Source organism: Schistocerca gregaria, chromosome 1 (assembly GCF_023897955.1).
Source record: "Schistocerca gregaria isolate iqSchGreg1 chromosome 1, iqSchGreg1.2, whole genome shotgun sequence".
Classification (NCBI taxonomy): Eukaryota; Metazoa; Arthropoda; class Insecta; order Orthoptera; family Acrididae; genus Schistocerca; species Schistocerca gregaria.
In genome coordinates, this window is record NC_064920.1 from 478,985,995 (window position 1) to 478,999,409 (window position 13,415).

Genomic DNA, 13,415 nt, shown 5'->3' on the forward strand with positions numbered 1-13,415 from the left:
CGTCCTCTCAGTTAAAAATATGGCCTGCCTATACTTCAATTACAATTACTTGTATTACTCTGACACTATATTGTGGCAACTGGCTGCGAGTGTAAACAAAACGAAGACTTTTCACGTGCCACCTTGTAAAAGGTAAACCTCCTCTGCCAGAATTGTTTTACTTTGAGAAAAAAGCCTTACATTCTGTGAACTGCTTTGTCTTCTTATATAGAAATAAGAGTGTTTGTTTGTTTTCCTAATTTGTTTATAGTCGAGGCTGACTGCCACGATATAGTGTCCAAGTAGTACTTGAAGTTGTCAGCTGTGGCTAAACTGTTGCCACGCAGCCTGTCAGTTGCCAGCTACCAACTGACAGTACACTGTTGCCACCCCGCCTGCCAGTTGCCAGCTACCAACTGACAGTACACTGTTGCCACGCTGTCTGCCAGTTGCCAGCTACCAACTGACAGTACACTGTTGCCACCCCGCCTGCCAGTTGCCAGCTACCAACTGACAGTACACTGTTGCCACGCTGTCTGCCAGTTGCCAGCTACCAACTGACAGTACACTGTTGCATCGCCGCTGCTGGCTATGGACTGACAGCTGCCGTTCAGTAAACACGCAATGACGTATTTCCGAGCTGTTTACATGGACACGAAAATCGATTGTGGAACTGGAAAACGGCTTTATAAAAGCAGATTTCCAGAATCGATTTTGTAGTGTTTACCTGACCAACCGAAAGCGAAACTGGGACATCGGTTTACGAAATCCGGTTTTGGAAACACATGTAAACTGGATGAATGAATTCCCACACATTGCACAACAGATGTCACAATAGTCCTTTAAAGGCAATTCCTTGGCCTCTTTTCTTTCGTGATGTGTTTTTATCCCGAATCATGGGTCTGCCTCTTTTCTTCACTGCCGAGCGGAATCGCCGCGCAATCTGAGGCGTCATGTCGTCGTGGATTGCGCGGCCGTTCCCGCCGGAGGTTGAGTACTCCCTCCGGCATGTGTGTGTGTGTGTATGTGTGTGTGTGTGTGTGCGTGTGCGTGCGTTGTCCTTAGCGGAAGTTAAACTTAGGTTAATAGTGTGTAAGACTAGGGACTGATGACCTCAGCAGTTAAGTCCCATAGACTTTACATACATTTGAACATTTTTCTTCGGATTTAATAGAACCCCCGCCCCCCCTCCTCCCACACACACACTCACACGACTGTTACGAAATATGAATGCTCCTTACACAACAGTAGCCAAACAGTGAAAGTGAACAGATCACGTTGATTGCTCTTGGAGGAAGGCAGCTCCAGCGTGTGAAATGTCCATTATCAAGTAATTTTAATCAGGCTATAGTGTATTGAACAAAGGGAGTAAATCCACTAGTAAGTGTCTGGATACAGTGAGAATTCAAATTGGATCGTTAATTTCAAGCTGTTTTCATTCATTTCTAAAGCAAAGACTATTGATACTTCAGGGGAGGGGGCGAGGGGGTGGGGTCACTGGGAACATGGCACTTGCATTAAGAAGCTTTCACTTCCCATGGGTTTCGCTCTGAAATTTAAAGTTACTGTGCTCTTGACTGACTAGGGGTCCGACATGGATTTTTGACTGAAGAAGGGGTCTGCCAGCTGAAAAGTTTGGGAAGCCCTGGTCTAATGAATACCTGTTTATGATCTGCATATCTTCTTGGTGTAGTAATTTTAATGGCCAGCAGTGTATGAGGAATTTGGGCCGGATTAGTTTCTGGATGTCTAATAATGATGTTTAGTGAAAAGCTGAAAAATTTGTAATTAAGGTGAGACGTTTTTTATTTATTTGCGCAGAAATACCTTTATTTACATACTACGCATGTTAATCAGACAATAATCAAAATTATTATATTGTATTACAATTCCCAGAATACCTATTATAATAAAATGCAAAGAATTGTATCTATCGACACCGTTGCATTTGTTTCGTTGTGTAGTTCCAGTGGCGTCAGGCATCTCGTGGAGTCACTTTTTCGTCTGCACCTGGTACAACATGTTGAACAGCGTATACGATCCATTCAGTATCTGTGGGATAGAGTACACTTTGTAATATCCAAGTGAGACTGTTATGATTAATAATCTAGTCTCAGACTAACAATTTGTTCTGAACACTAGAGCCAGAAGCAAAACAGTGATCCTAGGCTAGGGTGACCAAATTATTTTCGGTGAAAACCGGGACACCTCAATCCACATGTATCCAGGTTTCTTAATTTTAAATATTAATGTTTTATTGATACATTTTGTTAACCTGATTATTATAACTAATAAGAGGATACAAAAGATTGATATAATCTATATTATCTGTATAATTAATGACGTTTAATAAACGTATACAGTAATAAAGAAATGTATTCCGATTTTACAAAATTTTACAACCATTCAATTTTTAATCAATTAATATTACCATGAGCTTTAATATTACTGAACACTGGTAGATGGAATTGACTGTCTTTGGAGAAAAGGGTATTTTTCACTGCCTCCAGCCATCTTGATCATGTCTTTGTTCTTTGATACACAGTGATAAAACTCGGCACAATCCATCTTGTAGTTGTACAGGATCTGCAGTATTGCTTCAAGAGAGTCCACCTCCCTTCTGTTTCTTTCATCAGTCCACTGGATACTCATGAACGAAAATATTCTTTCCACATTGGCATTATGGGCTGGGATTGCAAATAAATACCTTGCAATTATTACCAACTCAGAGTAATGCTGAAGACAGTTACAACTCTTAAAAAAAACTCACTCACTTCTCATGACATACCAATGGTGTTTTTTTTTCATCATTCCACTTGTGAAGACTTTCTTCGACAAAATTTGTCAGTATGCCGAACTGATCAAAGAGAATGGAATCATCGATTTCAAGCTCTTTCAAGCTTTTTACTCTTCAAATAAGAAACTGTCTCTTCAACACTTTTCCGTTTTGGCACTCTCTTCAGTAACTTCCAATCAAACACCGGTGATGAGGGTAAATATGAGGCGCTCCTTTTGCTGAGATATTCTACACAAGCGTCATAAAACTTGTTGACTTCTTCTCTAAAACTCCTTTCCGCTGCTTTTGATACTTCTGCTCTTTTAAGGACATATTTAACATTAAAAGAAATGAACTGCTGTTCTCTCCTCTTAGTAACAGTTTCCAGACTATTTTTCAAAACATCATTTACCTCTTTTACACTTTTTGTGCTTCCTTATATTTCCTTTATTCCATGCTGTAAAGTGCTAAGCTGACTGTGAATGAACCATAAGTAGGCTTCACTTAAAGGGTTACTGAAAAACTGTACCAATATTTTGGGGGCTTTGTCTTCATTTAGGAAAAAATCTTTTAACGGTTCAGACATGCGGATTACTCTTTCAACTGTTGGAAACAGTGATAACCAGCGAGTTTTCGAGTGACACATTACATTCATATATTAAGTTCCCACATAATCACAGAACTCCTTAAGGCTCTCCGTTCTAACAGTATATATAAGTAAAAGTGTGAGTATACCTTCATGACGATAGTTTCAACATCACAGCTTAAACCGTCAGAAGATGTCTACACGCTATTGTGTAAAACATGTGCAGGGCACCCTATGCCTTCAATGTTTTCATCCAATGTTACCTTTAATTTGGTAAATACGTTGCATTTGCAAGTTTGTGTTGGTGTTGTCTCCACAAAATGACACACATTTATTTTTCTCAAGATCAAACATTTCGATAGTATTCTTACAAAATCTTGAAATTTCGTCAGATGTTTCATAAGGTAGGGAACTCACCTTCAAAAGTTTGGTCTGAATTCCCTGATTAATATCGAAAAAGTGAACAACAAACGGAAATATTTTAGTGGACTTATGATTGCTGGCATATGTGGATATCCCGTATTAAGAAGATTTTTTGATGTATTCAATGCTTTCCTTTACACTCTGGAGAGCAATAACTCCTTTCACTAAGGCTGACACTTTAGTTCTTGCTGAACTAAACTTTTTGGCAATGGAAGAATCATCAAACATAATGCTGTTAAGCTTATTAGTACAATCACTAGATCTATAAGTTTGGTGATGTTTCACCGTGTGGTAGGCTAGTGTACGCTCGGCTGCTCGAACTTTCGTCTCTTCACTTGACTGATGTTTCACAAAATAATTTTGTAGAGTTTTACTGCAGCTCGGTGCACTGTATCTGTTAATGTGTTTCTTTGACCTAATGTTATCAACTATGTCGGAACGTCCACCATGACTTATACTAATAAAACAGTTACATACGGAACACTCTGCTTCGTAATCAAAACGACCTTTCTTAATGAAATTCCATTCCTTGGAATAACAGTCACTGAACTTGCAGGCACGTTTCGGCATTGTGTTTCACAGTACTGCAGCAATAATACCACTAATATGAGAAAAAACTGTTGCAGTTTGTCTGACAAAACATCAACTAATACACTGCTCTGACAATGAGGGTGTAAGTGGCGCGACAATCGGACGGTTTCATAGCTCTGTTACAATAATACAACTTCCTACTTGTTGGCCAAAGTACCGCTCAAAGTAAATTATTGCCTGACTGTATCAATACTGATACTGTGATTACTACACTCCTGGAAATGGAAAAAAGAACACATTAACACCGGTGTGTCAGACCCACCATACTTGCTCCGGACATTGCGAGAGGGCTGTACAAGCAATGATCACACGCACGGCACAGCGGACACACCAGGAACCGCGGTGTTGGCCGTCGAATGGCGCTAGTTGTGCAGCATTTGTGCACCGCCGCCGTCAGTGTCAGCCAGTTTGCCGTGGCATACGGAGCTCCATCGCAGTCTTTAACACTGGTAGCATGCCGCGACAGCGTGGACGTGAACCGTATGTGCAGTTGACGGACTTTGAGCGAGGGCGTATAGTGGGCATGCGGGAGGCCGGGTGGACGTACCGCCGAATTGCTCAACACGTGGGGCGTGACGTCTCCACAGTACATCGATGTTGTCGCCAGTGGTCGGCGGAAGGTGCACTTGCCCGTCGACCTGGGACCGGACCGCAGCGACGCACGGATGCACGCCAAGACCGTAGGATCCTACGCAGTGCCGTAGGGGACCGCACCGCCACTTCCCAGCAAATTAGGGACACTGTTGCTCCTGGGGTATCGGCGAGGACCATTCGCAACCGTCTCCATGAAGCTGGGCTACGGTCCCGCACACCGTTAGGCCGTCTTCCGCTCACGCCCCAACATCGTGCAGCCCGCCTCCAGTGGTGTCGCGACAGACGTGAATGGAGGGACGAATGGAGACGTGTCGTCTTCAGCGATGAGAGTCGCTTCTGCCTTGGTGCCAATGATGGTCGTATGCGTGTTTGGCGCCTTGCAGGTGAGCGCCACAATCAGGACTGCATACGACCGAGGCACACAGGGCCAACACCCGGCATCATGGTGTGGGGTGCGATCTCCTACACTGGCCGTACACCTCTGGTGATCGTCGAGGGGACACTGAATAGTGCACGGTACATCCAAACCGTCATCGAACCCATCGTTCTACCATTCCTAGACCGGCAAGGGAACTTGCTGTTCCAACAGGACAATGCACGTCCGCATGTATCCCGTTCCACCCAACGTGCTCTAGAAGGTGTAAGTCAACTACCCTGGCCAGCAAGATCTCCGGATCTGTCCCCCATTGAGCATGTTTGAGACTGGATGAAGCGTCGTCTCACGTGGTCTGCATGTCCAGCATGAACGCTGGTCCAACTGAGGCGCCAGGTGGAAATGGCATGGCAAGCCATTCCACAGGACTACATCCAGCATCTCTACGATAGTCTCCATGGGAGAATAGCAGCCTGCATTGCTGCGAAAGGTGGATATACACTGTACTAGTTCCGACATAGTGCATGCTCTGTTGCCTGTGTCTATGTGCCTGTGGTTCTGTCAGTGTGATCATGTGATGTATCTGACCCCAGGAATGTGTCAATAAAGTTTCCCCTTCCTGGGACAATGAATTCACGGTGTTCTTATTTCAATTTCCAGGAGTGTAGTATGGGACAATGGAGGTTTTAGACAAATAAGCTAAAATATATTAATTTCTTGTGTTGTATTTCCTTTAATATAGCGAAATCCCAAAAATTTGAGAAAGTTTCACGAAATGCATTTAAAAACTGAATTCCGGGACTTTTGAGCGTCCCGAAACAAATTTTCGGGACACCGGAACACAGGGGTGAAAACCGGGACAATCCCGGTTTTCCGGGACGTTTGGTCACCCTATGCTAGGCGCAAGGAACTGCTTTCCTTCACTTGAGATTTCACGTTCCTCCTTGCATCCTTTTAACAGCGGAAAGATGACTACTTTTACGCGTCAACGTGGCCACCGTTATGCGCAACGTGTACACTCAGAAAGGAAACAGCCTGGTTATCGCTATTCGCGAGCGCCCTTTAAAATGCATAACCGCAGTCGTTATGTCGGTAGAGTCATTCTTTTAGCGGAAATAACAAAGGATCCCGCACTCTTCTCAAGAGTTCTTGGAAGAGTCCTTGAAAGTGAGCACAAATGTGCCCCGTCGGCTTGAGACCCTCAACAGACTTCCAGAACCGTATTTTAGTGCGAAAGCGCGAGTTATCAGTGTCTTGCATGGGATTGTTTGTGTGTAGGCCTGCTGTAGTACCCCCGCCGATAGTCCAGCAACACGTTCCTGAATGTGGTTTGGACAGGAAGTTGAAGCTTAACATCTCGTCGACAGCGAAGTCATTAACGACGGTTAGCTAGCTTTGTTGGACAGTGTGTGGAAGCCAACACGTTGTTGCTTTCATGAAGTTTAGAGATCACACTATTCACTGGTTGTTTAAGGAAACAATGAAAAATTAAATTTTGATTGCCGGAAATTGCGCCTCCAGATGCTGTAACCGACTAACAGCCTCGTCATAATATTATGACTCGTCTCTAAGAAGAACGTTGAGTTTTCAGCGCACCGAAACACAAATCATAAGAGGTGTGGGCTCTTTACACTCGTAGGTTACGGAAGTGATTATGTGGACTACCGTTTAGAGACCTACGCGGATACGGACATACGCGGGTGTATCTGGGGGACATCTGCAATAATAAATAGTTTGTAGTTAAAGGTGCCAGTATTATGGTTTTCATATATTTTTGCATTGTACGCGGTAGATAATAATTATTATTGACATATTAAGTCACTCGGGATGGAAAGCCGCTATATTGGCTTGAATATGCCCTGTCATGAAGAACCTAGATGCGCTGCTGACATCAAATGGCGATATGCTCATTTCACTGGTTTTCTGCAACGTTTGCTCGTTCATCTTGCTACCGTGGTAACAGAGGCTGTCTTACATCTGAGTCATTCCTGTTTCTTTTACATTAATAGAGCTCGCCTCTCGTATTTACCGCAAGCTGATACAAAGCGAACTGAAGGCTATTTTAGGACACCCAATCCATTGGAATCTTCGCTTCATAGCCTAATGCCTGTTTATTTAATAAATACAAGTAATTTTCAGTATACATAGTGTTTCACGATTCCTATTTCACTCTTTTAGCCATTGTAGAGGGGACGTAGAAGATAAAGTTTTAAAGGAACGTATGTCCAGGAACGTACCGTAAAACATATTTGGAGATCGATCACTTTCGAATCTACCGCTTAGTTGCACTTACACAAACTGAGAAGCGGGCGCCGTAGTTAGTTCCTATAGTAATTGTGACGTCACATAGCATTCTCGTTCTTCTACGATAACGGCTGCGGGAGGCTGTTACGTTGGCAAGTAGGAGGGGTTGACGGTGTTGCTCCACGCCTGCATCGCACTCTCGACTTTGAACAGGAATTTCTTCGTCACGTAGAAGAGAAACCAACGACGAGTACTCTAAACGTTGCCCAAGCTATGGAGTCCTGTAGAGCACACAAGCCTCCGTTGTGTGCGTGTCGTGAAGCGGCATATTTGAAAGTGATCCAATCTTCAAACATATTTTACACCCAAACGGTAGATTTCCGGGCATGGATGCCGTATCAAAATTTTATCTACCACGTTTCCCCTACAACCCATAGAAACATATAACAGGTATTGTGAAACGCCCTGTATAATCAGCGGTGTTACCAAAGTTTCTCTTGGAAAGACACTCTAAGAAAAAAAAAGACCCATCATGAAGGAAGTGTCCGAATGGAACAGAAATCGGTAGATGTGATGCTCTTGTACAGACAAGCAAATCATTACAGTTTCAGCAAGCGGATGAGTTATTCACGGGAAAGAGCTTCACATACTCGGCAACTCAGAAACGCGTTTGTCCGCCTGTGATGCTTATTCAAACAGTTATTCGGCTTGGCATTGATTGGTAGAGTTGTTGGGTGTCTCCTGGGTGATATCGTGCCAAATTACGTCCAACTGGCTCGTTAGATCGTCAAAACACGAGGTCATTCGAGGGCTCTGCGCATAACGCTCCAAACGCACTCACTCGGGGAGAGACATGGCGACCTCGATGGTAAAGATAGGGCTTGGCAAGTACGGAGATAAGCAGCAGGAAGTCTCGCCGAAAGTGAATAGGCATTATCTTGTTGAAATGTAAGCCCAGGATGAATTACCATGAAGACCAACAAAAAGAGTCGTAGTTATTGTCGACGTACCTTTGTGCAGCAAGGATGCAACAGATGACAATCAAAGGATCCTACTATGAAAGGAAATGGCAACCCAGACTATCATTCATGGTTGTCGGGCCATATGGCGGGCGACAGTCAGGTTGGTATCCCATAGTTGTCCAGGGCTTCTCCAGACACTTCTTGGCTGGTCATCGGGGTTCAGTTCAGAGTGCGGCCCATCACTGAAGACAACTCTACTCCACTCAATGAGATTCTAGGCCGACGACCTGTGTGCAGACGACCTGGACGACGGTGGAATACCAAGAGCGATTGTCTGGGGTGCTGCTACTTTTCATGTCAGGGCCACTTTGCTTGTCATCTGTGGCACCCTTACAGCACATTGGTACCTCGACAATATTTGACGCCCCTGTTTGTTACCTTTCATGTCAAGGCATCCTGCATTTACATTTCGGGAAGATAACGCGCGCCCGCACACGGCGAGTATTTCTACTGCTTGTCTTCATGTTCGCCAAACACTACCTTGGCCAGCAGAGTCACCGGATTTCTCTCCAATTGTGGACGTTTGGAGTATTATGAGCAGGGCTCTCCAAACAGCCAGGGATTTTGACGATCTAACGCGCCACTTGAATAGAATTCGGCACGATATCCGTCAGGGGGACCTCAAACAACTCTATCATACACAGCCAAGTCAAGTAAATGCTTGAGTAAGGCGAGAGGTGGACCAACGCATTATTGAGTTACTCATTTTGTGAAGCTCTTTCTCTTGAAGAAACATCGAATTTATCTGAAATTGTAATCATTTGTTTTTCTGACATGTGCATCACATCTACTGATTTCCGTCTCATTTGGATAATTCTTACGTGATGCGAGTTTTTTTTTTTTTTTTTTTTTTTGTCTTAGAGTTTATGCACAGTACATAAGCTTATGCATTTTATGATTATAATTTTAGAAATTCGTCTCTGTAGCAGATGGAGTTGTCAAACAGACACGATTTCAGTTTTTGTTTGAATTCAAAGTTAACATGTTGTAGCTCTTGACATTACTGGATAACTGGATGAATACCTCATTTCTTGCTGCGCCACTTCAAGACTAATTGATGGATATTGTTTAGATATTCCTACTGCTAGAACTACTGGTTTTTTTTTTCGATCGGACCTTCTCGTACAGCTTGCTGGCAGCACGATAACTTTCCAGGCAAGGGGGTGAGAGAGACCCAAACTGATGAGCGCACATTGGCCATTCCTATCGTAGTTTTCAGACGGTTTTCCACGATCATTTAGGCAATTCGCCGCCTCCGAAAATACACTGCTCTACAAAACTGAAGGAAGAGAAAGATAAAGCAACATAACATTAAACACTCTGTGGCAGTAAATGAAGCTGTGGGGTGATGTCAGATGTCTCCCAGTCGTGCACATAATGTTGGAGATCACGCGGTGTGAGGTCAACGTCACTATAGTGGCAATTGGGGCTGGTGCTGCAACACGAGGAGGTTGAAGAAACGGCAAAAGACAAGTGCGCCTTTCAGTAAGCAGATACGGTGCCCTGTGATGGTGGTGTTCTTCGTTACAACACGGCCTGGAGACAACACTTGGATGACTTGACACGCAGAAGAATCATTGGGAGCTTGGAATGAGGACGACGTGTGGCGAGTGTAGTCAGGAGTATGATATTGTTCACAGCATTGTTTCACGTGCATGGGGAGTGTTCCACACCGAAAGCATGGCTGCACCAAGGAGAAGAGGCGGTCGACCACGCTCAACTCAAGAAGCAGAAGCAGGTGTGCAGCAGGTTGAAGGTACCATGTCAAAAAGCAGGTACAATTGGAATCACATTTAACACAACTTCAAGTCACGCAATATCAGGCTCCACAGCAGCATGACAACTACATGGAGGTGGTCTCTTTGCCAGGCCGCCATTGTGTTGCGTGTCGTTGACACATCGGCTGCACCGTTTGTGATGATGCCAAAAGCAAGGGTCTGGACCAACGAGAAGTGGATCAGTCTGGGTAGTGATTCTGGACGTATTCTCTCGGGTGACAGGTAGGAACATGTGATACACCCAGAAACATTGTCAAACATGATCGTTCTTGTGGTTTAGATGTTATAGTGTGGAGAGGTATAGTATTGCATGGGCATACTCATGTCCAGTTCTTTGAACAGAGCACGCTCGTAGATCATTGGTTTGTGTTACGGTACTCTTTCCCACGTCCGTCTTTCCAGAGATGCAATCGGCCCTGACTTCACTTTTATGGCCGGGGGGGGGGGGGGGGGGGGGGGGAAGGGGGGACAGATGATTGAATCAACTCAGTAATAGATACGGATTAGTTGAAATTTTACACGGAGGCATCTGCCACGAAATCTCAAGCCTGTTTCGCTGTTCGTCTCTATTCTCTTTGGAACTGAAAGTGTCAGATAGTTCTGAATTCTTAAAGTTCTATGTACACTGACTTTTTTTCTTGTGATTAGTTAATGTGAAAACTTGTACAATATGAAGAAAGAAAGTAATCGTACGTATCTAAACAGTACATGCCTGATAACAAAATAATATGAACAAACGTCACATGACTATACCCTCCCACTTAAGTACATTGTAGGTAGTAGGTATCTACCTACTATAACGTGGTAGTGTTAGCATGTTTCATGATTAAAGTTTCTTTGTAGGAAACGTACAAATAAACACCAGTGACGGGTTAGGGTTTTGACCTGAACCGACTGGCCAACTTCTGCCTAAAAACAGAAAACAGTACGAGCAGCGATTTACGTCCGTGGGACACGTATTCTGTATGTCACCAATTCCTCCAGACGCTGTTGCCAGTAAAAGAATTATAATAATGCCGATGTTTCTTCATTCGAACCCCACCTCATTTGGCCTCACGTGGCTGAGTGGACCACTTCCAGGCCTCTCTATGTCAGAAAAGTCTGAGAATGTATCGATAATCGAACCCGAGACTTTCTGCATCGAGAACACAGACGGTAACCATTTGGCCCACACACCCTTCGCAAAACCGGATGGAGTCTCCTCCACACCATCCCACCCTTCCCTTCCACCTGCAGCTCGGATCACACCAGTATCCAGATTTGATTGTTTATATCGTTCTCGTTCCAAAGCCATTACGTTGCTACGGGATGCTCTTGTGAGCCACTGCGTACTGTTTATAACGGTTGTAGCTCGGCCAGCATACCTGGAGAAACGTGTGCCTGGAGAGCACGTACAGCTTGCCCACGGTGAGTTTCAGTGGCTTGGACGAGCGCAGCATCAGCACGAGGAGTGCTTTGCGCATGCGCGCGTCGCCCTCGGGCCAGTCCCCACTAAAGGCCGACGCAGTCAGCTGTTCACCCTGCAACAGTTTACATCCCAGGAAAATTAGTAAAACCAACAGCAAATGAGGAAATAATTTACAAAGTTTTGAAACGTGAGGAAAATATTCATATACGATGTAGTTCTAAGAAACAGAAAAGTTCCTTCCAAATTTTAAATTTTTGCGCGAAATATCATGTAGGACAAAAAGGAGACTGTATCTACTTTCTAGGAACTTTTCATCATAAAATTCTACACAAAAACGGTCTTTTGCTTCGAGTCAGACGAATAGGTTTACAGATATCAATTAAAGTAGACTCCTTTTAATGCATAATTTTTACAACTTTTGTTGCTTAGGCAGTTATGTATAAGAAAAGAGTAATTAAGTAAATGTAAATATTTAGTATGTTTTCAGCTTGATGAAATTTCATTTGTGTTAAGTATTGTTTAAAACCGGATTAGATGTCAAACAATGAAAACGTCACGTTGGTTGGTTGGTTGATTTGGGGGAGGGGATCATACAGCGAGGTCATCGGTCCCATTGGATTAGGGAAATATGGCTGACGACGTCGGCCGTGCATTTTCAAAGGAACCCTCCCGGAATTTGACTGGAACGATGTAGGGAATTACGGGAAACCTAAATCAGGATGGCCGGACGCGAGTTTGAACCGTCGTTATCCTGAATGCGAATGCAAAACGTCACGTTGCGCTTCCCATTCACTCACCATTCCCCTAATTATGTCACTTCCGTTTTTCCCTACGAAAGTGCAGTTTAGTTTGACGTTGTGAGGCCGTGCACACAATTCAGTTGTGTTTCTTCTTACTAAGGACTCAGAGAAGAATAATCCTGGGACCTAACACCTGTTACGTTTGCGGTAAATCTGTTTCAGAAGCTGGGGCATCAATACTGGCGACGCTGTTGACAACTTTGATATGTATCAGCAAGGAACGGAGGGATGAGGTTCATGCTGTTCTACAGAACGTTGGAATGGTTGAAGTGCATAAGGTATGTCTACGTAAATATATTAACGAACGTAATGTAAGGAAACTAATTAACTAGAAAGTTTCCCAAGATGATCTTATGGTGGAAGATTAATGTTGTCTTCGTTATATCCATTCAGTTTCAAAAAAAATCTGTTTCATGTGTGCTGAAATATGTGACTTGCGAGCTGAAAGAAAAACCACCCCAAAACAGTCGTGAAACGTTTGAAGTTCGGTATCTAACTATGAGACAATACTGCTTGAGAAAGCAGAGAAACGCCATGACGATTTCAGTAGAAAGGTTGCCTTTCATCAACAGTGATCGGCCGATGTGCCCGAGTGGTTCTAGGCGCTTCAGTCTGGAACTGCGAGACCGCTACGATTCCAGGTTCGAATCCTGCCTCAGTCATGGATGTGTGTGATGTCCTTAGGTTAGTTAGGTTTAAGTAGTTCTCAGTTCTAGGGGACTGATGACCTCAGATGTTAAGTCCCATAGTGCTTAGAGCCATTTTTGAAAAACCATCAACAGTGCTCTGAGTTCATTGGCTGCGGAAGTCCGTTATCATCAACATTGCTATGCTCATCCCT

General features: G+C 43.9%; 1 protein-coding gene across 1 annotated transcript in view; it reads right to left on the reverse strand.

Annotated features, from left to right (window-relative positions):
* Positions 1-1,876: 1,876 nt before the first annotated feature.
* LOC126353460 (putative odorant receptor 85e) overlaps positions 1,877-13,415 on the reverse strand; it is an 87,985-nt gene continuing 76,446 nt past the window's right edge. Inside the window, exons 8-9 of the mRNA XM_050002765.1 lie at positions 11,731-11,886; positions 1,877-2,031 (exon numbers count right to left, since the gene is read on the reverse strand). Coding sequence (XP_049858722.1) covers positions 1,972-2,031; positions 11,731-11,886 — 216 coding nt within the window. The 3' untranslated portion in view covers positions 1,877-1,971. The remainder of the gene's footprint in view (positions 2,032-11,730; positions 11,887-13,415) is intronic.